The following is a 27,635-nucleotide window of genomic DNA, read 5'->3' on the forward strand; positions in this document are numbered from 1 at the left end:
TTTGTATGTGATATGATCAGTCAAGATAATGGTCTTACAATCAATAAGACTGTTATTTTTATCAAATGAAATAGTGGTGAGGTTTTGTGAGCTATGTGGTCTCTCGAAAAAACTGTAGAAGGCTATTATTTTCATAGAATATTTAATACATCAATTGCTATTTTCATTCGCAAGTTGTAATCAAATACATGAACCACTTTAAATTTTTACATAATGGTGCGAAAGGCAACAACAAAAAGTATTGGCTAACACATAAATGTGTAGATGTACAACAAATTATTATTTTCCCACTAACTATGCTCATGTGATATGTACTCTAAGACGTCTGGTATCTATCTAAGAAGAAATGTAATCCTACATTTAGTAAGCTACATTGACTACTACTTGAACACAGTAAGATCTGTTTTGTTTTATTTTACAAATACTATAAAGGCAAGCATCCAAAATGTATCAAGAAATGAAGGCTAACCTAATGTTTTAGCTTTGCCAGGAACATCAGATGTTCCACCTTTCATTGCTGTGAGAAGTTCATAACTACATATAATTATGTAGGAGCTCATGGTTTCTGATAGTGATGCTGCACGATGTCTTCTTCTGTACTCTGTCAATTCCTTCTGCCTTCATATCACAGTGTTTTGGGAATGTTTCTCACTTCTGCAAGCATCAGATGCTCTCTGATGTACTGAGTCAGACAGCTATTGTTTATTTATATGTGCCTTCTTTAGTCTTGTATTTGAATGTCCATATGCTGTCAATTCTCAAAAGCTTCTGTTTACCCTAAATTTCTGTACAATATGCAATCCCCGGCTTTTTTCACCTTGTAGCATGTATCTGTGTTGATAAGTTTTACTGGAAAATTTTATTGAAGATAAAATTCAACATATCGGCCTAAGTGAGAAATAACTGATAAAGGTGAAGGTAATTTCAGAAGTACCACAAAGAAATGCTTACAATAATGAATGGCTTAGTAGATAGTGTCAGAAGCTACATGAGGCTGTTTGCAGACAAAACATATGACTACAAGAAAGCAGGTATAGCAGAAGACTGCAGAGGATTGATGTTTGATGTAAGGACTCGCTGTTGATACTGAACATAAATAAATATAATACACTGCACACAAATAGGCAGAGAAATTCAGTATTTTTTGATTACACTGTTGGTGATGCATATTAGGAAACAGTAACTGTGGTAAAATCCTAGAAGTAAAAATCTGAAGCAATCTAAAATAGAATGATAGTATAAAACAGGTTGTAAGACGTGTAGATGCCAGGCTGAGATTCACTGAAAGAATCTTAAGGAAATGCAATTCATCCATGAAAGACATGTGTTACTAAACATTTTTTAGCTAAGTCTCAAGTACTTTTCATCAATGTGGGATCCTCACCCCACTGGATTAACAGAAGAGATAGTGATGACCCAATGAAGAATGCTGCATTAAGTCATGGGATCATTTAGTAAGTGTGTGTGTGTTACAGAGATGCTCAACAAATTTCAGTGGCAGTTGCTAGAAGAGAGGCATCATGCATTATGAATTTACTGTAGAAATTCAGATAGTCAGCTAACATATTACTGCCACTCCTGTACGACTCACAAAATGATGACAGTGAGAGAAACATTTACAGTCACAATACTGTGTGCTAATTAGATGTCTGATAGTTCCATAGAATGTCATCATAATACTGCTCTACAAAAATGACATTTTTTCTCAGTAAAATACAGAAAATTTCTCCAAGAAGTTTGGGTTATCAAGTAATAATGGTTTTGATTCCTTTTTAAAATTGTTTCCATTATGTATCAGAACTTCTAATTCGCTGCAAATATGGTAAAATAGCTTCATGACAGCATAATTTGCTACATACGCATAAGGGTAAGGTTAAGTTATGAATTGTGGATGTTATTTGCATTTGCAGTGCTATTTTTCTAATGCAAAAATGGAACTCACACAATCTTGCTCTTGGAACCCTGTAGGAAGTTTCAGAGGAACAATTTTTGTCATTTTCAAACATTGTTTTAGTAACTGACATCATTTTTGTGTTTGTTGCTCATGTCATATGCCAAGAGCTGATATATAGTCACCATAAGTTGTGTATCTTCAAAGTGTTAAAATGTACTCTACCAAATCAAAAATTCTACTTCATAGAATGTTACATGTTTGCTATGTAATCAATAACTTCGTGTGATAATAGTTAGGGAAATTATTTTAGAGAATACCCTCGGAATTCCTAAAGACACTCTACCTGCCGCAGGAATTATCAAAACATTTGACCATTTTACTCACCTTGGTTTTGTGTATACTGAGGTCATCTTGGAACTAGACTAACTGTGAACAACAAATCTCATTTTCTGTCCCAGCCAGATGAATTATAAAACCAAGATTCTTCTCTGCTTTTTGCCCAAGAAGTCTCTAAGGAATTTTCCTGGAACATGCCATTAGTGGACAATTAATAACTATTTAATAGTTTACGCCCATATTTTAAAAGATGACACAATTATGAACAATTAATTTGAGATAGTGTTCCATAAAATATTTCTGCTTTTCACAGTTGAACTTGCTTCATCAAACTTTATTTTCAGTGTCTTTAACAAACACAAAAACAAAAGAAAACAAATCTTGGGTGTTTATGTTAAATGCACAAATCTGCAAAAATATGCAAATCTACATTTATACTCCATTATAAGGAAAAAGAAAACTGGCATTCTACGGGTCGGAACATGGAATGTCAGATCCCTTAATTGGGCAAGTGAGTTAGAAAATTTAAAAAGGGAAATGGATAGGTTGAAGTTTGATGTAGTGGGAATTAGTGAAGTTCAGTGGCAGGAGGAACAAGACTTTTGGTCAGGTGAATACAGGGTTATAAATACAAAATCAAATAGGGGTAATGCAGGAGTAGGTTTAATAATGAATAAAAAAATAGGAGTGCGGGTAAGTTACTACAAACAGCATAGTGAATGCGTTATTGTGGCCAAGATGGATATGAAACCCACACCTACTACAGTAGTACAAGTTTATATGCCAACTAGCTCTGCAGATGATGAAGAAATTGTATAATGAGATAAAAGAAATTACTCAGGTAGTGAAGGGAGACGAAAATTTAATAGTCATGGGTGACTGGAATTCAACAGTAGGAAAAGGAAGAGAAGGAAACATAGTAGGTGAATATGGAATGGGGGTAAGGAATGAAAGAGGAAGCCACCTGGTAGAATTTTGCACAGAACATAGCTTAATCATAGCTAACATTTGGTTCAAGAATCATGAAAGAAGGTTGTATACATGGAAGAAGCCAGGAGATACTGGAAGATTTTAGAAAGATTATATAATGTAAGACAGAGATTTAGGAACCAGGTATTAATTGTAAGACATTTCCAGGTGCAGATGTGGACTCTGACCACAGTCTATTGGTTATGAACTGTAGATTAAAGCTAAAGAAACTGCAAAAAGATGGGAATTTGAGTAGACAGGACCTAGATAAACTGACAGAACCAGAGGTTGTAGAGAGTTTCAGGGAGGGCATTAGGAAATGATTGGCAAGAATGGGTGAAAGAAATACAGTAGAAGAAGAATGGGTAGCTTTGAGAGATGAAATAGTGAAGACAGCAGAGGATCAAGTAAGTAAAAAGACGAGGACTAATAGAAATCCTTGGGTAACAGAAGAAATATTTAATTTAATTGATAAAAGGAGAAAATATAAAAATGCAATAAATGAAGCAGGCAAAAAGGAATACAAACATCTCAAAAATTAGAGCAACAGGAAGTGCAAAATGGCTAAGCAGGGATGGCTAGAAGACAAATGTAAGGATGTAGAGGCGTATATCACTAGAGGTAAGATAGATAATGCCTACAGGAAAATTAAACTGACCTTTGGAGAAAAGAGAACCACTTGCATGAATATCAAGAGCAACGAAGGGAAAGCAGAAAGGTGGAAGGAGTACATTGAGAGCCTATACAAGGGCGATGTTCTTGAGGACAATATGATGGAAATGGAAGATGACATAGATGAAGATGAAATGGGAGGTATAATACTGCAAGAAGAGTTTGACAGAGCACTGAAAGACCTAAGTTGAAACAAAGCCCCGGGAGTACACAACATTCCATTAGGACTACTGATAGCCTTGGGAGAGCCAGCCCTGGCAAAACTCTACCATCTGATGAGCAAGATGTATGAGACAGCCGAAATACACTCAGACTTCAAGAAGAATATAATAATTCCAATCCCAAAGAAAGCAGCTGTTGACTGATGTGAAAATTACCGAAATATCAGTTTAATAAGTCACGGCTGCAAAATACTAACGTGAATTCTTTACAGACGAATAGAAAAAGTGGTAGAAGCCACCTTGGGGGAGATCAGTTTGGATTCTGTAGAAATGTTGGAACATGTGAGGCAATATTGACCCTATGACTTATCTTAGAAAGAAGATTAAGGAAAGGCAAACTTACATTTCTATCGTTTGTAGACTTAGGGAAAGCTTTTTACAATGTTGACTGGAATACCCTCTTTCAAAGTCTGAAGGTGGCAGGGCTAAAATACAGGGAGCGAAAGGCTATTTACAATTTGTACAGAAACCAGATGGCCGTTATAAGAGTCGAGGGACACGAAAGGGAAGCAGTGGTTGGAAAGGAGTGAGACAGGGATGTAGTCTATCCCTGATGTTATTCATTCTGTATATTGAGCAAGCAGTAAAGGAAACAAAAGAAAAATTCGGAGTAGGAATAAAAATCCATGTAGAAGAAATAAAAACTTTGAGGTTCACTGATGGTATTGTAACTCTGCCAGAGACAGCAAAGGACCTGGAAGAGCAGCTGAACCGAATGGACAGTGCCTTGAAAGGAGGATATAAGAAGAACATTAAATTGGGTGATGCTGAGGGAATTGGATTAGGAAATGAGATGCTTAAAGTAGTAAATCAGTTTTGCTATTTGGGGAGCAAAATAACTGATGATGATTGAAGTAGAGAGGATATAAAGTGCAGACTGGCAATGGCAAGGAAAGCATTTCTGAAGAAGAGAAATTTGTTAACATTGAGTATACATTTAAGTGTAAGGATGTCATTCTGAAAGTATTTGTATGAAGTGTAGCCATGTATGGAAGTGAAACATGGACGATAAATAGTTTAGACAAGAAGAGAATAGAAGATTTCAAAATGTGGTGCTACAGAAGAATGCTGAAGATTAGATGGGTAGATCACATAACTAATGACGAGGTATTGAACAGAATTAGGGAGAAGAGAAATTTGTGGCACAACTTGACTAGAAGAAGGGATTGGTTGGTAGGACATATTCTGAGGCATCAAGGGATCACTAATTTAGTATTGGAGGGCAGTGTGGAGGGTAAAAATCATAGAGGGAGATCAAGAGATGAATACACTAAACAGATTCAGAAGGATGTAGGTTGCAGTAGGCACTGGGAGATGAAGAAGCTTGCACAGGATAGAGTAGCATGGAGAGCTGCACCAAACCAGTCTCTGGACTGAAGACTGCAACAAGAACAACTCTGCAAACAATTTTGAAGTACACTTCCATGAATACCTTCAATTTTACTACAGATTAAGTTTATTTTTTAAATTTAATAGTTTTGTAAGTGAAGTATTGTACTGTGTAAATATACCTAGCATCATTCATAATTACTATACACAGTTCTTACATTAAGCACAATTTCATCAACAAGAAATAATAATGCATAACACAGTATTACTGAGAGCATTTTTATGAATAGGACACCAAATCTTGGAATAATTTCACTGTTCTAGATACTCTCTCACAGCACTGAAATGTTGTTCAACCAAGAAAGTGTTACGACATGCTCTTACACTGGCTTTGCAGGGTCTACTATCATCTGTTAGAGAGGTCACAAAAAACATTATGTCACTGAAAAGCAGAAGCTCTTCTGGCTATAATGACATTTAAATCAAGCACTACATCTTGTGCTGACTTGATACGTCCAACTTCAGTTCCTTTTGTAAACACTCATTGACTCAAAGGTGTGTTTCTTAGGCTTAAGGTTACATTAGTAACATCCATTTATAAAAGTGGAGATAAGTAAGTGATCTCCAATTGTACACCCATCTCCGTAATTTGTGTGTTCTCAAAAGTTTTTGAGAAGATAGCTTACCATCTCTTTGAGAATACCTTTCTAAGAAGATTTCAGTTCCCTCTCTATACTGAGGAAACATTTTCTGTGATCTTGCCAAGGGCTTCAGCTATGTAGATCACAAAATTCCAGTAGAAAAACTAAAATGGTATGGCATTAAAGACATAGAAAATGTAGATTCAAATTAACAAACAGTGTGACAGGAATAAGAAGAAGTTCTAAATTAGGGCACATTAAATGTGGTGATCTGCAAGCTTTGGTGCTTGAACTGCTCTTGCTCTTGGCTCATATAAATGATTCACCTGGGACATTGTAGAACTACACTCCTGGAAATGGAAAAAAGAACACATTGACACCGGTGTGTCAGACCCACCATACTTGCCCCGGACACTTCGAGAGGGCTGTACAAGCAATGATCACACGCACGGCACAGCGGACACACCAGGAACCGCAGTGTTGGCCGTCGAATGGCGCTAGCTGCGCAGCATTTGTGCACCGCCGCCGTCAGTGTCAGCCAGTTTGCCGTGGCATACGGAGCTCCATCGCAGTCTTTAACACTGGTAGCATGCCGCGACAGCGTGGACGTGAACCGTATGTGCAGTTGACGGACTTTGAGCGAGGGCGTATAGTGGGCATGCGGGAGGCCGGGTGGACGTACCGCCGAATTGCTCAACACGTGGGGCGTGAGGTCTCCACAGTACATCGATGTTGTCGCCAGTGGTCGGCGGAAGGTGCACGTGCCCGTCGACCTGGGACCGGACCGCAGCGACGCACGGATGCACGCCAAGACCGTAGGATCCTGCGCAGTGCCGTAGGGGACCGCACCGCCACTTCCCAGCAAATTAGGGACACTGTTGCTCCTGGGGTATCGGCAAGGACCATTCGCAACCGTCTCCATGAAGCTGGGCTACGATCCCGCACACCGGTAGGCCGTGTTCCGCTCACGCCCCAACATCGTGCAGCCCGCCTCCAGTGGTGTTGCGACAGGCGTGAATGGAGGAACGAATGGAGATGTGTCGTCTTCAGCGATGAGAGTCGCTTCTGCCTTGGTGCCAATGATGGTCGTATGCGTGTTTGGCGCCGTGCAGGTGAGCGCCACAATCAGGACTGCATACGACTGAGGCACACAGGGCCAACACCCGGCATCATGGTGTGGGGAGCGATCTCCTACACTGGCCGTACACCACTGGTGATCGTCGAGGGGACACTGAATAGTGCACGGTACATCCAAACCGTCATCGAACCCATCGTTCTACCATTCCTAGACCGGCAAGGGAACTTGCTGTTCCAACAGGACAATGCACGTCCGCATGTATCCCGTGCCACTCAACGTGCTCTAGAAGGTGTAAGTCAACTACCCTGGCCAGCAAGATCTCCGGATCTGTCCCCCATTGAGCATGTTTGGAACTGGATGAAGGGTCGTCTCACGCGGTCTGCACGTCCAGCACGAACGCTGGTCCAACTGAGGCGCCAGGTGAAAATGGCATGGCAAGCCGTTCCACAGGACTACATCCAGCATCTCTACGATCGTCTCCATGGGAGAATAGCAGCCTGCATTGCTGCGAAAGGTGGATATACACTGTACTAGTGCCGACATTGTGCATGCTCTGTTGCCTTTGTCTATGTGCCTGTGGTTCTGTCAGTGTGATCATGTGATGTATCTGACCCCAGGAATGTGTCAATAAAGTTTCCCCTTCCTGGGACAATGAATTCACGGTGTTCTTATTTCAATTTCCAGGAGTGTATTAAAAAACAATCATGTTTGCTGTTACACTAGTATACTAACAAAAGACCAAAACAAATCCATGCCTGACACAGCCAGCAGAAAAATGGAACAGGATTACAGTTGGTTCACTACAAACAGTATAGCCACCCATCTTACAAAGTAATCATTATATGCCATTTCAAGCAAATAGAAATAACTTATAGGCAGCAGAAATAAACATAAATGAGCACTCAGTGGATGAGGCACCTTGCATGAAGTTCCCAGGCATCCAGGTGGATGTGACAATAGCACTTGAATAAGTTAATCCGAAAGCTCCGTTTTGTCCCCTTTGCACTTACAAATCTCTGTCATTTTGTTGAACTGCAGATGAGATTACAAACATACTTTCACTGAAAGGCATAATCTTCTGGAAGAGTGCAGCTAAGGCCAAAAAACTATCTATTCCACGGAAATACAGAAGTGTGCAATGAGAATGTTGTGTAATGTTGATAACAAATATCTTACAGAAGCCTCAACAGGTATCAAGGGGTTCTTACACTTAAATGCCAATATAAATGCTCCATTATAGTATTTTCAATTAATAACAAGGGTGAATTTAGGATGAATGTGAGATTCACAACCACAATACTAGAAGAAAAAGAAATTTTCATATAGATTATCTAGGGCTCAGAATGGAGGTTTGTATTCTGGTGCAAAAATCTATAATAGTTCACCAGCAGTCATCAGCTAGGAAACTAAAAGTCCCTAAATAATCAAAAGCAACTAAAAGAATGCCTCATTAGCCATTCTCTTCTACAACTAATCATAATCTTTGGACTCAGGGATGTAAATGACACACGAGTAATATTTGTATTAAGCGGATCTTGATTTTGCCAATATACAGACAGTTGAAAGTGGTGTGTGTAAAGTTACAGTAATTCTTCAGTATTAGGTACAAACAATGTATGTTTTGTAGAAGAGGAGAAGTAGTGGCTTTTCTGGAAGCTCATGTTTTTCTCCTTATGTATATAAATATAATTATATCAAGTAATTAAGATGAAAGTCTCCTAATAAGTAATATGAGTAGATTAGCATTAGTCATAATTCATTGTTAGTAAACTTTAAATAAATAAGTATCTCGCAGAATGTACTTATTCCTGTTAATGTGTAATCTCACTCTTTGATGATGCCCATATTGAAACTGGTATCAATGACTATCAAACCATTGTAGCAACAGAGACTACTGAAGTTCAATTAAAACAAGTAGAAAGATTTACATGTTCAGTTGCTGGATAAAGAGACACTTGTGTCATATTTAAAAGAAAAACTTCAAACATTTACCTCTGGGCAGGAACATTTAGGGGAACAGTGGCTTATGTTTAGAAAAATAGTTGACCAAGCACTGAATAGATAAGTACCTAGTAGAACAGTTCTTAATGGGAGGGTCCCTCCATGGTATATGGTCACTGTAAGGAGACATACACCCATAGTTGGAAACTTCCTCTAGTACTGCTAAGAATAGGTTAGGTAATATGAAATCTCCTTGCTGACTCCTCCATGAGTTTCCCCGTTACTGACTCACTTTTGTAACCAGGGTGGTTAATTCATGCCTGTGTGATGGCACCTAGCTCAGAGGTAGCCAGTTGGAATCCTGGTCGTGGAAAAAATTTTCGCCACCAGTGTTTGACAATAAAGGGGAAGGGGATGGAGGTGGTAGCTTGAAGTTCCTGATCATCAGACTTACTGCCATTGTCCTGGATTAAATTCCAAACCTCTCGGCAGTATCTCCGGAAGTGAGGTCATGTGACACTGCCTGTTCATTGGGGGTGTTAAACTTGGTGGTCCCTTCATGACTGTTTGAGAGGTGAAATCTGGGAGCTGGCACTGGGTTTTGCCCTCTCCCTCCTATTGTCATAAAACAATATCAACATGACACCACACTATACGTATTCCCCTTACAATCATCTTCACTAAACAGGTAAATAGACATGCGTAAGAAAGAATTCTCATGCAAAGAATTGGGGGGGAGGGGGGGGAGGAGGAGATAATTGCACATAGTGAAAGAAAACTTTTCTGCTTAGCCTGCTGACAAGCCAATGGGATCTCCCAGTCAATAATGCCATAAAGCTCTTTTCTGTTGCCAATGTTTTCACTTCTTTTGAAGAAATGTAATCTTTCTTCTGCAATACAAGAATCTTTTCACATATGTTTTCAAGCAGTGGTTTTAGAATACTCGCTTAGTATTCACCAGTTATTGATTTTCTGTTTGACAGTAATTAATAAGAATCATCTCTTTTTACATCTCAGAAAAGGTTGGCCATAATCTTTCCAGCAGAATAAAATTGACTGTTCATCTTTTTTATGCAGGGCCTGCAGTTTCCACTGTGTCTGCTGTTTTGTGTTAAACGTAAAGTGGGGACATTTTTAATAACAAATGGGCTCATAAAATCAGCAGAATTATTTTTATTTTTAAATACATCAAAAACTGTGAAAAATTATTTTTAATTTGCTTTTGACCAGCATTCAATGAATTTAGCCTCCAACTTATACAAAAAACTTTCTCATAATTGATTCACCAGTCAAGATGCATTGTACGCTTTCTTCCGATATGTCTGTGGGATTAACTAAAGTGCCTTAAAAATGTTTCTCCCTATCTTTACACCTGGGAACAAATGCCGGTTTAGTTTCTTTGAAATTTAATTGCTCCACCCCATGCACTGTAACATGCTTGGATCCTTTTGGCATGCTGTTCATGAGCTGCCTCATTCAACAGTGGCCTCCTAAGTTATCCATTGTGTGAGGATGGTTCCTCTGACAATACACTGCATGCCCATTTAGGTTCACATTAGCAGGTACTGCAGGGCATTCCATTTAGTGTTCATTAATATTTTCACTAATCATGTATTCATATCCTATAATTAACTCATTCAACACCATTTCAATAAAAGAAGCATTCAAATAAGAGGCTTCCAACATCTGTATATGTTACTGGCCCAGAACATGACTGACCCAAAACCCTGCAGACGAATCCTGCACTAATGACGCAATCGACTCAGGTTCCATCCCAGTATGTCCTTGTCCAAAGTCCTGTGTGCATCGTGGTGATTTGGAGGGGGGCGATAGACATAGGCCTGCCAAAATAATCGTGTAGAATCAGAGTAACAGTTCTGCTCTGTCTAAGACTGGTCAGGGAGAATCAGTGCACACAAAAATGGGATACGGAAGTATTAAGGAATGAAGACAATTGCTTGAAATTTTGTGAGGAAAATATTACGATAATGAATAGGTCAGTAGGCAGTTAAGTTAAAGAGGAATGAACAGCTCTAAAAATGGCAATCACAGAAGTTGGAAAGAAAACCTTAGGTACAAGGAAGGTAACTGTGAAGAAACAATGGGTAAAAGAATAAATACTTCAATTGATCGAAGAAAGAAGCAAGTACAAAAATGTACAGGGAAATTTAGGAATACAGAAATACAAGTAACTTAGGAGTGAAGTAAATAGGAAGTTCAGGGAGCTAAGGCGAAATGTTTTCGTGAAGAATGTCAAGAAATCGAAAAAGAAATGGTTGTTGAAAGGACTAACATGGCATACAGAGAAGTCAAATAGCCTTTGGTGAAATTAAAAGCAAGGGTGTAACATTAAAGCGTTCAATGGGAATTCCACTATAAAATTAGGAGGAGAGAACGGACAGGTGAAAGGAGTTCGTTGAAGTCCTCTGTGAGGAGGAGGACTTGTCTGATGGCGCGATAGAAGAACAAACAGAAATCGGTAGGGAAGAGATGAGGGTTCCAATATTAGAATCAGTATTTAAAAGAGCTTTGGACGTCTTAAGATCAAAGAAGGCTGAAGGAAAAGATCACATTCCATAGGAATTTCTAAAATAATTGGAAGAAGTGGCAACAAAACAACTATTCACGTTAGTGCCTAGAATGTATGAGATTGGCGATGTTCCATCAGAATTTCGGAAGAACGTCATCCACACATTCCCAGACACAGAAAGAGCCGACAAGTGCAAGAATTATCTTAACAACTCATGCATCCAAGTTGCTGACAAGAATAATATACAGAAGAATGGCCAAGAAAATTGAGGATCTATTACACTGCTGGGCATTAAAATTGCTACACCACGATGACGTACTACAGACGCGAAATTTAACCGACAGGATGAAGATGCTGTGATATGCAAATGATTAGCTTTTCAGAGCATTCACACAAGGTTGGCGCCGGTGGCGACACCTACCAACCGATTTCTCATACACAAACAGCATTTGCCGGCGTTGCCTGGTAAAACGTTGTTGTGATGCCTCGCGTAAGGAGGAGAAATGCGTACCATCACGTTTCCGACTTTGATAAAGGTCGGATTGTAGCCTATCGCGATTGCGGTTTATCGTATCGCGCCTGCGATGGTGTACTCAATGACTAACCTGGGTGCACGAATGGCAAAACGTCATTTTTTCGGATGAATCCAGGTTCTGTTTACAGCATCATGATGGCCGCATCCATGTTTGGCGACATCGTGGTGAACACACATTGGAAGTGTGCATTCGTCATCGCCATACTGGCGTATCACCCGGCGTGATGGTATGGGATGCCATTGGTTACACGTCTTGGTCACCTCTTGTTCGCATTGACGACACTTTGAACAGGGGACGTTACATTTCAGATGTGTTACGTCCCGTGGCTCTACCCTCCATTCGATCCATGCGAAACCCTACATTTCAGCAGGATAATGCACGACTGCATGTTGCAGGTCCTGTTCGGGCCTTTCTGGATACAGAAAATGTTCGACTGCTGCCCTGGCCACCACACTCTCCAGATCTCTCACCAATTGAAAACGTCTGGTCAATGGTGGCCGAGCAACTGGCTCGTCACAATACGCCGGTCACTACTCTTGATAAACTGTGGTATCGTGTTGAAGCTGTATGGGCAGCTGTACTTGTACACGCCATCCAAGCTCTATTTGACTCATTGCCCAGGCGTATCAAGGCCGCTATTAGGGCCAGAGGGGGTTGTTCTGGGTACTGATTTTTTAGGATCTATGCACCCAAATTGCGTGAAAATGTAATCACATGTCAGTTCTAGTATAATATATTTGTCCAATGAATACCCGTTTATCATCTGCATTTCTTCTTGGTGTAGCAATTTTAATGACCAGTAGTGTAGATGACGATCAGCCTGGCTTTAGCAATGGTAAAGGCACCAGAGAGGCACCTCCAACGTTGTGGTTGATAACGGAAGCAAGACTGAAGAACAATCAAGACACGTTCATAAGATCTGTCTACTTCGAAAAAGCATTCGACAGATTTCTAAATTGTGAGAGAAATAAGGATAAGCTACTAGGAAAGACTGGTAATATACAATATGTACGAGAACCAAGAGAAAAAGACTGGAAGATCAAGAACGAAGTGCTCGGGTAAAAAAGGGTGTAAGACAGGGATGCTGTGTTTCACACCTTTTTTCCAGTGTATACATCGAAAAAGCAATGACGGAAATAAAAGTGAGATTCAGGAGTGGGATTAAAATTCAAGGGGAAAGGATATCAATATGATTCGCTGATGGCATTGCTATTCTCAGTGAAAGTGAAGAAGAATTACAGGACCTGTTGAACTGAATGAACATTGTAATGGGTATAGAATATGGACTGAGAGTAAGTCGAAGAAAGACGAAAGTAGGCTAATGAGAACAGCGAGAAACTTAACATCAGGATTGATGGTCACCAACTAGATGTAGTTAAGGAATTCTGCTACCTAGGCAGCAAAATAACCAACGACAGGCGGAGCAAGCAGGACGTCAAAAACTAGACTAGCACTGGCAAAAAGAGCATTCCTGACCAAGAAGAGTCTGCTAGTATCAAACATAGGCCTTAATTTGAGGAAGGAATTTCTGACAATCTGTATTTGGGGCACAGCATTGTATGGTAGTGAAACATGGACTGTGTGAAAACCGGAAAAGAAGAGAATTGAAGCATTTGATATATGGTGCTACAGAAGAATGTCGGAAAATAGGTGGACTGATGAGGTAAGGAGTGAGGAAGTTCTCCACAGAATCGGCGAGGAAAGGAGTCTGACAAGAAGGAGGGACAGGAAGACAGGACATCTGTTAAGACATCAGGGAATAACTTCCATTGTACTAGCGGGAGCTATAGAGGGTAAAAATTGTAGAGGAAGACAGAGATTGGAAATCATACAGCAAATAATTGAGGACATGTATTGCAATTGCTGCTGCTGAAATGAAAAGGTTGGCACAGGAGAAGAATTCGTCGCAGACCGCATCAAACTACTCAGAAGACTTATGATTGAAAAAAAGATCTGCCTGGGTCACCACAGACGACCCAATTCCCTCGAGAACGGCAGCATGCAGGTCTGTTGCGTTATATTCAGGGTATCTATGAACCATAATTTGTAGGTATTGGTCATTAGGTGGTGATGTTACTGCGGGCAGTCACTAAGAGGCAGGTTTTAAATGTTATTCGTCTCACGATAGTGGCTGAATTTTCAAATTAAGTCGGGGAAGTGAGCTTCAATTGGGCAAGCAACTACTCGTTCTGACTGCTGCTTCCGTAAAGTGATAATGTGCACACTATAAAAGTTTGATATGACCATTTGAAGCAGTTGACAGATTGAAAAGAGTGCATAAGCCTCATTGTCTCATTCACAATGGGAGAGACAGCACACTATACTGAGAATATAGCTTTACTTTTACCTCCATTGTACCGTTGGCTGTATGTAGCCATTTCCTGTGGTTAAAAGAGCAATGCGTAAGAGATTTCCGATGTACGATGGCGGTTTTTTTTCCGAGGTTCAATCGGTTGCGAAATGGAAACCATAGTGAAAACCAAATTGTTTTATTTGCATCATTCAGCTAATGTGCCGACTACTTCTCTACATAGTCGCCGCTCCGATTTAGAACTTTGTCGTTGCGTTGTGTCAGCTTCCCAATACCCTAGACATAGAAGGCAGCCGTCTGTGCTTTCCGTCAATTCTCTGCGGCGGTCTGCAGCTAGTTGTCTGTGCCAAAATGCTGTCCCCATAGCCAGAGGTGCATGTGATCAAATAGACGAAAACCAGAGGGAGCTAGGTCCAGGCGTTATGGTGAGTGACAAAACACTTCCCACAGAAAACACGGGAGGGTCGTCTTTGTTGCGGCTGCAGTGTGCTGCCGTGCATTGTCACGAAGAAGAAGAATGGCTGATGATAACATTCCTCTTCGCTTGTTCTGAATTGCCCTTCGTAGACGATTTTCCCAAATCGCCTGATCCGCTCGTTTAACAAGATCGTTGGTTGACACTCGCTTCCTTCCCTGAATGCCTGCATCATGAACGTCTGTACGTCCTGCTTCAAAGTTACTCCACAGTTGTCATGCATTACAATTCTGTTATGTGGGCTTCATGGAATCGGGCGGAACTGCATGAAGAATAGAATAACAACATGCACTTCACACTTGGCGGGAGACTATTGTTCTAGGCATCTGTACGTGATCACTGTACGCTCGGAACTGAAAAGTGCGACATGAGACACTGCGTAACACATCTGCGCAAAACTTCATCAGAATTTCACTGCGGTTTTAATTTCGCAACCAATCGGATCTTGACGAAAAAGAGAGAAAGAAAGAAAGAAAGAACAGCCTTCGTATAGAGCCTATAAGGTATAGTCACGAACAGCTGTGGGTGAAACGTGTGTTAATAATGAAGAAAACACTAACTAGAAGAAGAGACAGGCTGATAGACCATCTGTTAAGACGCAGGGGAATAAATTTCATGGTACACTAAGGGAAATGTAGAGGGTAGAAACTGTAGTGGTAGTATATACAGAGTAGTTCCAAGTGAACATAGCGATTGTGAACGGTTATAACTTTCTAATGCATAGTGATACATCGATAAAAAATACAGAGAATGTAAAAGAAAGTTCAAGATTTTGAACCTTGCGCTAGCGTGGTGAATCGAAACCGAAAGACTGCGTAAAATGTAAAAATTATGCTTCGACAATGCTAGAAGCTACAGAGGTTGACTCGGTGCCTCACTGCAGACTCCTAACTAAGGTACGAGCATATGGGATTGGTTCCCAAATATGTGAGTGGCTCGAAGACTTCTTAAGTAACAGAACCCACTACGTTGTCCTCGATGGTGAGTGTTCATCGGAGGTGAGCGTATCATCTGGAGTGCCCCAGGGAAGCGTGGTAGGTCCGTTGTTGTTGTCTATCTACATAAATGATCTTTTGGATAGGGTGGATAGCAATGTGCGGCTGTTTGCTGATGATGCTGTGGTGTACGGGAAGGTGTCATCGTTGAGTGACTGTAGGAGGATACAAGATGACGTGGACAGGATTTGTGATTGGTGTAAAGAATGGCAGCTAATTCTAAATATAGATAAATATAAATTAAAGCAGATGAATAGGAAAAAGAATCCCGTAATGTTTGAATACTCCATTAGTGGTGTAGCGCTTGACACAGTCACGTCGATTAAATATTTGGGCGTAACATTGCAGAGCGATACGAAGTGGGACAAGCATGTAATGGCAGTTGTGGGGAAGGCGGATAGTCGTCTTCGGTTCATTGGTAGAATTTTGGGAAGATGAGGTTCATCTGTAAAGGAGACCGCTTATAAAACACTAATACGACCTATTCTTGAGTACTGCTCTAGCGTTTGGGATCCCTATCAGGTCGGATTGAGAGAGGACACAGAAGCAATTCAGAGGCAGGCTGCTAGATTTTGTTACTGGTAGGTTTGATCATCACGCGAGTGTTACGGAAATGCTTCAGGAACTCGGGTGGGAGTCTCTAGAGGAAAGGAGGCATTCTTTTCGTGAATCGCTACTGAGGACATTTAGAGAACCAGCATTTGAGGCTGACTGCAGTACAATTTTACTGCCGCCAACTTACATTTCGCGGAAAGACTACAAAGATAACATAAGAGAGATTAGGGCTCGTACACAGGCATATAGGCAATCATTTTTCCCTCGTTCTGTTTGGGAGTGGAACAGGGAGAGAAGATGCTAGTTGTGGTACGAGGTACCCTCCGCCACGCACCGTATGGTGGATTGCGGAGTATGTATGGGGATGTAGATGTAAGAATAAACATTTACTGCACGTCTAATTTTGAACGATGAGGCAACCTTCCACGTAAGTGGCAAGGTTGATCGGTAGAAGACTTGAATATGGGATGCAGGAAAGCCTTCGTGCGTAATTTCACATTGGTTTGGCCTACCGAAAGTTAATGTGGTCTGGTGTTGTCAGCACAATAATTACGCCGCCCATTTCTCTTCATTGAGCTAAGTGTTTCAACAAACACATACCTAGACACGCTTGAGCAATGGCTGATGCCACTGACGGATATGGATTCCACGGATTACGTCTGCCAGCAAGGAGCACCCCACACTGGGTTATGGGGGTTCACAAAATTTTCAACCAACGTCTTCCAGGTCGTTGGATCGGTCGATTTGGACACGACGACGTTGTTTTCTGGTCTCGGACACCTAGATTTACCGACCTGACATCCATTGATTTCGTACATTATGTATGTGCTCCCTTTGCCAGAAACAGTTCCAGAATTCAAAATGCGCATTGCTAATGCTCTCGCGTCTGTGACTCAACATATGCTTCAGAAGTGTGACGCGAAATGACTTAGCGCGTTGATGTCTGTGTGACTAAGGGGAGTCAGGTGGAATGCCTATGAAGTATGTAATTTTTTTTCAACTTTCTACAACTGCATCTATATCCGTAGGTCACTTTACCGTGTAAGGCTGAGGGTGTTTTTGGTAAGTGTCCCAGGTTGATGAACAATATTCATGAATCGGTCGAACGAGTATTTTGTAAGTGGATGAATTACATTTCCTTAAGATTCTCTCAGTGGCTCTCAGTCTGGCACACGCTTTTCCTGTAATTTCTTTTATATGGTCATTCCACTTCAGGTGTTTCTGGGTGGTTACTCCAAGATATTTTAAGGTAGTTATTGTTTGCAGTGATTTGCCAACAAAAGCGTAATCGTACAGTAATTGATTTATTCGCCTATTTACCAACAATACGCAAAATTTACTAAGGTTCAATCTCTGCAACAATGGCTGCAATTGGTCATTTGTATATGTTTTAAATAGAACTTCTTGTCACACTTTATTGCTGTACTCCTGAAGCTACCTGTACATGCGTCAATTTTGTTCCGTTGAGAGCCAATCGGCGAGTTTTGTCTGGAAGGAAATGTTGAAGCAAGTCGAAAATCTTATCTGATACTTAGTAAGCTCGTATTTTTTTCACTAAAGGACAGTGAGAAATAGTATCAGGTGCCTTCCTGAAGTTAAGGAACACGTCATCAACCTGAGCGCCGATGTCTACGGGCGCTATGGATCTCATGGCGGAACAGAGCGAGCAGAGTTTCGTAGGATCTATACTAGCGGAATCCATGTTGATTTTTATAGAGGAGATGATCATTCTCCAAATACTTCATAATATGTGAGCATACGCTGTCTCGTCCGGTCCGGTCCATATGACTTCTCACTATTAGGTCAGTTTTCTGTTCCACGATCACTTATCTCAATACCTGCAATTTTTAAGTTTATTTTTAAAATTGTGATCCACATCTTTACATTCTCCGTAATTATTAAATTATTATAAATGTATCGGTAATATTAAATTGTTACATTCTCTCGTAATGGCTATATTCATTTTGAACTGCTCTGTAGAACAAATAATTCGGGATGTTGGGTATAAATGCTACTCTGAAATGGAGAAGTTGGCACTGGAGAGGAAATGCAAACAGGATAAAAGCAACAAAATCAGAACACATACTGGAAAATAAAGGAAGAATGAACAACCTGCCATAATTAAAAGTGGGGTTATAAGATCATCCGTCATGAGTGTCAATCCTGCTATACAAGACAGACTGTGCGGTCACCCTGTACAAATACAGGGTGATTCAAAAAGAATACCACAACTTTAGGAATTTAAAACTCTGCAACGACAAAAGGCAGAGCTAAGCACTATCTGTCAGCGAATTAAGGGAGCTATAAAGTTTCATTTAGTTGTACATTTGTTCGCTTGAGGCGCTGTTGACTAGGCGTCAGCGTCAGTTGATGCTAAGATGGCGACCGCTCAACAGAAAGCTTTTTGTGTTATTGAGTACGGTAGAAGTGAATCGACGACAGTTGTTCAGCGTGCATTTCGAACGAAGTATGGTGTTAAACCTCCTGATAGGTGGTGTATTAAACGTTGGAATAAACAGTTTACAGAGAATGGGTGTTTGTGCAAAGGGAAAAGTTCTGGACGGCCGAGAACGAGTGATGAAAATGTAGCACGCATCCAGCAAGCATTTGTTCGCAGCCCAGGAAAATCGACTCGCAGAGATAGCAGAGAGCTGCAAATTCCACAATCAACGGTATGGAGAGTCCCACGAAAAAGGTTAGTTATGAAACCTTATCGTCTGAAATTGGTTCAAGCACTGTCTGCAGCTGATAAGATTAAAAGAATAGATTTCTGTGATTTTATCCTTGCTCAAATGGAAACAGATGAATCTTTCGTTTCAAAGATTGTGTTTAGTGATGAAGCAACTTTCCACACTAACGGGAAAGTCAACCGTCACAATGTCTGCATATGGGGCACTGAGAATCCGCGGGAAACAACTCAGTATGAACGTGACTCGCCTAATGTGAACGTTTTCTGTGCCATTTCAGCCAATAAAGTTTTTGGTCCCTTTTTCTTCGAAGGTGCTACTGTAACTGGACTACAGTATCTGGAGATGTTAGAGAATTGGCTGTTCCCTCAGCTCGAACAAGAAGCACAACAATTCATATTTCAGCAGGATGGAGCGCCACCACATTGGCACTTATCTGTCCGTAACTACCTGAACGTCAACTACCCGAGGCGATGGATCGGCCGCCAGGCAGCCCGTGACAGAGCACTTCATCACTGGCCTCCAAGAAGCCCTGATCTTACCCCCTGCGATTTTATCTTATGGGGGTATGTTAAGGATATGGTGTTTCGGCCACCTCTCCCAGCCACTATTGATGATTTGAAACGAGAAACTGTTACGCCTGATATGCTACAGAGAGTGTGGAACGAGTTGGAGTATCGGGTTGATATTGCTCGAGTGTCTGGAGGGGGCCATATTGAACATCTCTGAACTTGTTTTTGAGTGAAAAAAAACCTTTTTAAATACTCTTTGTAATGATGTATAACAGAAGGTTATATTATGTTTCTTTCATTAAATACACATTTTTAAAGTTGTGGTATTCTTTTTGAATCACCCTGTATATAATGTATGTAGGTGCTCTACATTTAAAAGGCAAGCGTGCAAAGCTGATTCAATAAGAAATTTAAAAAACTGATATCCTTACTCTCACAACGACTACTGAGGAAACAGCCTCAGTTCAATTATTCACTCAACTTCTACATATGAGTGCAGCTTCCACATAGGAGTAGAACCTTGGTACCTTCATGGGTACTCACATAAATACCCATTCCTGTGCACACAGCTCTAGTCCAATGTATGTTTAGCTACAGTTAGAGCAAATATTATTTTAATGAATGTCATAAGGTTGTACAACACAAATGTAACTGTGTCAAAATAGTCAAGAAAGCTAACTTTATATTTTAAGTTGAGAAGCGACAGATTAAGAAGTAAGACCTGATGTCATCAGGTAACAGAGGTAAATGATGTGATGTATTTCTAAAACTTTTATTTAAAATTTTATAAATTTTTTTTAATTGTCTGGATCGCAATGATACATTACTTTACAGTTTGTAGCATTTATAGATTTGGAGATACCTTTTGATAATATCGACTCGAATAAACTCTTTGAAATTCTGAAGATAGCAGGGGCAAAGCACATTGAGCGAAAGGTTATATTCAACTTGTACAGAAACCGGATGGCAGTCACAAGAATCGATGGACATAAAAAGGCAGCAGTGGTTAGGAAGAGTGTCAGACAGGGTTGTAGCATATCCCTGATGTTATTCAATCTGTACACTGCACAAGCTGCAAAGGAAATTTAAAAAATTGGAGAAAAGATTTAAAGTTCAGGGTGAAAAAAATAAAAACTCTTACGTTTGCGGAGAACACTGCAGTTCTGTCACAGACAGCAAAGGACTTGGAAGAACTATTGAACGGACTGGACAGTGTTGAAAGAATGGTATAAGATGAATATCAAGAAAAGCAAAGCAAAGATAATGGAATGTAGTCGAATTAAATCAGGCGATGCTTAGGGAATTAGAATAGGAAGCGAGAAACGAAAAGTAGTACATCAGTTTTGTTAGTTGGTCAGCAAAGTAACTGATGGCGGCCCAAGTGTAGAGGATATAAAATGTAGACTGACAATGGCAAGAAAAGAAATCTGGCAATATCCAATATAGATTTAACTGTTAGGAAGCCTTTACTGAAGGTATATGTCTGGACTGCAGCCCTGTACTGCTGTTTAAACGTGACTGTATACAATTAAGAGAAAAAGAAAACAAGAGCTTTTAAAATGTGGTGCTGCAGAAGAATGCTGAAGTTTAGATGGGTAGATCATGTAAACAACGAGGGGGCAGTGAGTACAATTAGCCGGCTGCGTTGGCCGTGCGGTTCTAGGCGCTTCAGTCCGGAACCGCGGGACTGCTACGGTCGCAGGTTCGAATCCTGCCTCGGGCATGGATGTGTGTGGTGTCCTTAGGTTAGTTAGGTTTAAGTAGTTCTAAGATCTAGGGGCTGATGACCTAAGATGTTAAGTCCCATAGTGCTCAGAGCCATTTGAACCAGTACAATTATCGAGGAAATAAATTTGTGGCATAACTTGACTAGAAGAAAGGATCGGTTGATAGGACACGTTCTGAGACATCGAGGAGTTACCAACTTAGTATTCGACGGAAGTGTGTGTGTGTGTGATTAGCGGTGGGGGGTGGGGGGGGGGGGGGGGGGGGGAAGCGAAGAGATGAATACAGTAAGCAGATTCGAAAGCACGTGGGTTGCGATACTTATTGGGGGATGAAGAGGATTGCACAGGATAAGCTAGCACAGAAAGCTGCATCAAACCAATCATGCCAACTGAAGTCCACAATAACCACTACAGTCTTACTGCAACCATAACCATAAAAAAATTTGTATTTTTTTATATAACTTTTATGGAATTGCCAAGTGTTTATCTTTGATTGATTGCCATCTTTCGAATTAGGTGTGTACAGGAAAATGGGCGTACAATGTGAAACCTAGGACATGCGAAGATAATAAAGTTTTGTGAAACAAGGCAAAAAAATCATTTCATTTAGTTAGTAGAAAAGGAAGATAAATCAAAGTGAATGTAAGTCGACGTAGAAGGGTGTATACCGGCACGTTTAGCTGCGAGTGAGACATCGCTACCGGGCTGAGGTAGTCCATGTTGGTGTAGTACGCGCCATAGTTTTGGTGCGGGTAGCAGTTAGCGGCCTGGGCGGCGGCAGAACCCGCGCCGGTGCCCGCGGTGGTGGCGCCAGGGGTGGCGTAAGGTTGCTGCGGAGGCGGCGGGGGTGGCGCCGGGACGGCCGGGCGGTGGTGGTGCGGCTGGTCCAGGCAGGAGTCGATAGCGGCGGGACTCCAGATGGCGGCCGGGTTGTAGCCGCCCCCCGGGGGCGACGCGGACAGCTGCAGCGGCTTGATGTAGGCGCCGGCGCCGGGCGAGTCGCGCGCCGCCGCCACGCTGGGCGAGCTGGTGGCCGAGCCGTCGCTCGTCGTCTGCGGCGACACCACCACCGCCCCCGGCGGCTGCGGGGCCTGCTGCACCGCGCCCGGCCCCGCCGCCGACCCGGGCGACGGCGACTTGTTGCTGGCGCCGCCCCCGCACGCCGCCTTGCCGGCCTTGGCCGCGCCGCCCCCGCCCGAGCGGCCGCCGCCCGTACCGCCGCCTCCGCCGCCCTTATCACCGCCGTTCTGTTGCTGCTGCTGGTGCTGCTGCTTCTGCTGCTGCCGGCATTTGGCGCGCCGGTTTTTGAACCACACCTGTCGACAAGGTTGTTCGTCTTTCACACGGGTAGCGACTTTGCTAGAACTCTGCAACATCCATCAAATCACAGACCAACATACTAACACACTGGACGAAGAGATTATTCACTCCTACGAGACGTCTTGGTGATACCGTGCAAAGATCGCGCAAAATGACGTGACCCTGCCCAGGAACGCATTCTGGTCCGGTGCGTTGCACCAGTCCACTCCATTATTCCGAAACTGCCTGTCGACTGCCGACCTGCATACTTTGAACGTTGCGGTTGCTGTCTCTTTATTATACAGGGTGTTGCAAAAAGGTACGGCCAAACTTTCAGTAAACATTCCTCACACACAAATAAAGAAAAGATGTTATGTGGACATGTGTCCGGAAACGCTTGTTTTCCATGTTAGAGCTAATTTTAGTTTCGCCAGTATGTACTGTACTTCCTCGATTCACCGCCAGTTGGCCCAATTGAAGGAAGGTAATGTTGACTTCGGTGCTTGTGTTGACATGCGACTCATTGCTCTACAGTACTAGCATCAAGCACATCAGTACGTACCATCAACAGGTTAGTGTTCATCACGAACGTGGTTTTGCAGTCAGTACAACGCTCACAAATGCGGAGTTGGCAGATGCCCATTTGATGTATGGATTAGCACGGGGCAATAGCCGTGGCGCGGTACGTTTGTATCGAGACAGATTTCCAGAACGAAGGTGTCCCGACAGGGAGACGTTCGAGGCAATTGATCGGCGTCTTAGGGAGCACGGAAAATTCCAGCCTATGACTCGCGACTGGGGAAGACCTAGAACGACGAGGACAGCTGCAATGGACGAGTCAATTCTTTGTGCAGTTGACGATGACCCTAATGTCAGCGTCAGAGAAGTTGCTGCTGTACAAGGTAACGTTGACCACGTCACTGTATGGAGAGTGCTACGGGAGAACCAGTTGTTTCCGTACCATGTACAGCGTGTGCAGGCACTATCAGCAGCTGATTGGCCTCCACGGGTACACTTCTGCGAATGGTTCATCCAACAATGTGTAAATCCTCATTTCAGTGCAAATGTTCTCTTTACGGATGAGGCTACATTCCAACGTGATCAAATTGTAAATTTTACAATCAACATGTGTGGGCTGACGAGAATCCGCACGCAATTGTGCAATCACGTCATCAACACAGATTTTCTGTGAACTTTTGGGCAGGCATTGTTGGTGATGTCTTGATTGGGCTCCATGTTATTCCACCTACGCTCAATGGAGCACGTTATCATGATTTCATACGGGATACTCTACCTGTGCTGCTAGAACATGTGCCTTTACAAGTACGACACAAGATGTGGTTCATGCACGATGGAGCTCCTGCACATTTCAGTCGAAGTGTTCGTACGCTTCTCAACAACAGATTCGGTGACCGATGGATTGGTAGAGGCGGACCCATTCCATGGCCTCCACGCTCTCCTGACCTCAACCCTCTTGACTTTCATTTATGGGGGCATTTGAAAGCTCTTGTCTAGCAACCCCGGTACCAAATGTGGAGACTCTTCGTGCTCGTATTGTGGACGGCTGTGATACAATACGCCATTCCCAGGGCTGCTACAGCGCATCAGGGATTACATGCGACGGAGGGTGGATGCACGTATCCTCGCTAACGGAGGACATTTTGAACATTTCCTGTAACAAAGTGTTTGAAGTCACGCTGGTACGTTCTGTTGCTGTGTGTTTCCATTCCATGATTAATGTGATTTGAAGAGAAGTAATAAAATGAGCTCTAACATGGAAAGTAAGCGTTTCCGGACACATGTCCACATAACATATTTTCCTTCTTTGTGTGTGAGGTATGTTTCCTGAAAGTTTGGCCGTACCTTTTTGTAACACCCTGTAAAGCATGACGCCACAGTCTTAGTGCACCTCAGTTTCGGGAAAGTTCTTCATAATCAGGCCCATGTGATTATATGCGATCCCATTAACTTTACACTGAGATGACAAAAGTCATGGGACAGCGAAAGGCATGTATGGAAGTGTCGCCTACGCAAGGTATAAAAAGGCAGTGCAATGACGCAGCTGTCATTTGTACTCGTGTGGTCCAAGTGAAGAGGCGACCGACGTGATCCACAGACTTTGAACGTGCATTAATAGTTTGTGATAGACGCATGAGACTTTTCATTTCGAAAATCGTTAGGTAATTCAGTATTCCGAGATCCACAGAGTCAAAAGTGTGCCAAGAATACAAAATTTCAGGTATTACCTCTTACCACTTGGAAGAGTAGCTGAACGGAACGGACAGGGTCTTAAAAGGAGGATACAATATGAACATCAACAAAAGCAAAACGAGAATAACGGAATGTAGTCGAATTAAATCGGGTGATGCAAGAATTAGATTAGGAAATGAGACGCCTAAAGTAGTACATGAGTTTTGCTATATGGGGTGTAAGGTGTCAGGCAAATCCAACACCTTCCATGAAAACCCTGACATGATAAGCAAATCCAGTAGTATGTCACATAGCTCCGAATAAATCGTGACATTAAATTAACCAAAGTAAGACGAGTAACGAGTGAGCAAATGGAATACCACAGACTAACACAAGAATGCCTAAATGCATGTCATACCTTCCCACCGTGAGACAGACGCAGTTCCGAGGGGAGAAACGAGAACAGAAGCCGAGAGCAGAACCGTGTTAAGCTAGAAGTCCCTACGATAAGGGACGGACACCCACGTCTCCAGCTAACCGACAGGACCACCCCCCAGCCCATGTTAAAAGCTAGAGCCCTCCAGAAGAACAGTATAGATCTTACGATAACACTAAAAGGGCCACACCAGCCGCAAGTTTAGCGTGAGACTTTTTCGCGTCTCTGTTACGTTGCAAACGTTAAAAACATTGCCCCACCACGAAAAGTAACCGACAGGACCACCCCCCAGCCCATATTAAAAGATAGAGCCCTCCAGAAGAACAGTATAGATCTTACGATAACACTAAAGGGGCCACACCAGCTGCAAGTTTTAGCGTGAGACTTTTTCGCGTCTCTGTTACGTTGCAAACTTTAAAAACATTACCCCACCACGAAAAGTTAACGTTTCTCATTGGATAGACAGAATTTTTGTAGGCAGAGCTTAAGGTTAACACTGAGACCCTGATTGGTCAGATGAAAACGCAGCCAGATAGTTTTTTTTTAAACCAACTTCGGTAAATTGTAGTAAGAAGAAGTTAGAAGGGAGTTGCTTCGGAGACGGCGAGCTGGACGGAGCTGCGCCGGCCGTCGCCCCCTGACGAACACCGACAAGGTAATGAACGCACGCGATGCCGCATTTTTGAGCGCATAAGGCTTCACTCAGAGCTGCAGAAGTCTCATCTGTTACATCCCCTTTTTACGTAATACTAGTGTCGATCGTCAATTGAAGCTCATGGTATTCACATTTGCTACGTAAGTTAAAATCTGAAACGCGATGATTTTTCTGTTATATAATTATTGAGAAGCCACATCAGCCACTGTAATTTACGACAAGTTAGATAAGTAATTAAAGATAATTGAGGGTCACTGTAGACCATTTTGATAGTTTTCTCTTTTGTGAAACTTAATTTAAACCTAGATTACAGATGTGATATGGCATAGGTCATCCTTCGATCCATTGTAGAACTTGGAAACCCATTCAGGGAATATTCGTTCACATGTTTGTTGAACGCAGTTGGTTTTTATCATCCTGTATTAAAACAGTTCCTTTTATCAATAGCGCAATTTATAAGCAATGTTTAGTGAGTAGAATAAAATTTCCAATGGTAAATTTAACTGCTTTTTCGACGTTATTTTACCAGCTAACTAAAAATAGGAAAGCCTTGAACCTCTTCCACTAAATTTAGTAAGTATTAAGATTCTTTTACAGGGAGTGCAGTGGAGCTGACGCTGAAATCATTAAGTATTTGGTTATATCATCGCTAGACTCACTGAACTATTCTGAACTCTACATGTCATGTGTGGTGTGGCGTCTCCTTACCAGCAACAGGTCCCAGGTTCAAAATAGTCAATTCCCTAAAAAACATGCTCAGAGCGTCGTTGCGCGAAAGTGGTAGGGAGACACGACATAGAACAACAGACACCACGCAGAATGTTAGAGGGGAGCAAAATAATTGATGATGGTCGAAGTAGAGAGGATACAAAATGTAGACTGGCAATGGCAAGGAAAGCGTTTCTGAAGAAGAGAAATTTGTTAACATCGAGTATGGATTTAAGTGTCAGGAAGTCGTTCCTGAGAGAATTTGTATTGAGTGTAGCCATGTATGGAAGTGAAACGTGGACTATAAATAATTTAGACAAGATGAGAATAGAAGCTTTCCAGATATGGTGCTACAGAAGAATGCTGAAGATTAGATGGGTAGATCACATAACTAATGAGGCGGTGTTGAACAGAATTGGGGAGAAGGGAAATTTGTGGCACAACTTGACTAGAAGAATGGATCGGTTGTTAGGTCATATTCTGAGGCATCAAGGGATCACCAATTTAGCATTGGAGAGCAGCGTGGAGGGTAAAAATGGTAGAGGGAGACCAAAAGATGAATACACTAAACAGGTACAGAAGGATGTAGGTTGCAGTAGGTACTGGGAGATGAAGAAGCTTGCACAGGATAGAGTAGCATGGAGAGCTGCATTAAACCAGTCTCTGGACTGAAGACCACAACAACAACAACCTCTTACCACAGACAATGCAGTGACTGACAGCCTTCACTTGACGATCGTGAGCAGTGGTGTTAGTGTAGAGTTGTCAGTACTAACAGACAAGCAACACTACATGAAATAACCGCAGAAATCAACGCTTAATACACGACGAACGTAGATATTGGGACAGCGCGGCGAAATTTTTCGTTAATGGTCTATGACAGAAGACAACCGACGTCTGTGCCTTTGCTAACAGCACGAAATCGCCGGCAGCGCCTC

General features: G+C 42.0%; 1 protein-coding gene across 1 annotated transcript in view; it reads right to left on the reverse strand.

The window, feature by feature from the left end:
* Positions 1-27,635, reverse strand: part of LOC124795952 (homeobox protein OTX2-B-like) — a 332,264-nt gene that overhangs the window by 3,705 nt on the left and 300,924 nt on the right. The window contains exons 5-6 of the mRNA XM_047260031.1: positions 22,078-22,725; positions 2,279-2,417 (exon numbers count right to left, since the gene is read on the reverse strand). Coding sequence (XP_047115987.1) covers positions 2,337-2,417; positions 22,078-22,725 — 729 coding nt within the window. The 3' untranslated portion in view covers positions 2,279-2,336. The remainder of the gene's footprint in view (positions 1-2,278; positions 2,418-22,077; positions 22,726-27,635) is intronic.

This window comes from Schistocerca piceifrons, chromosome 4, assembly GCF_021461385.2.
Source record: "Schistocerca piceifrons isolate TAMUIC-IGC-003096 chromosome 4, iqSchPice1.1, whole genome shotgun sequence".
Classification (NCBI taxonomy): Eukaryota; Metazoa; Arthropoda; class Insecta; order Orthoptera; family Acrididae; genus Schistocerca; species Schistocerca piceifrons.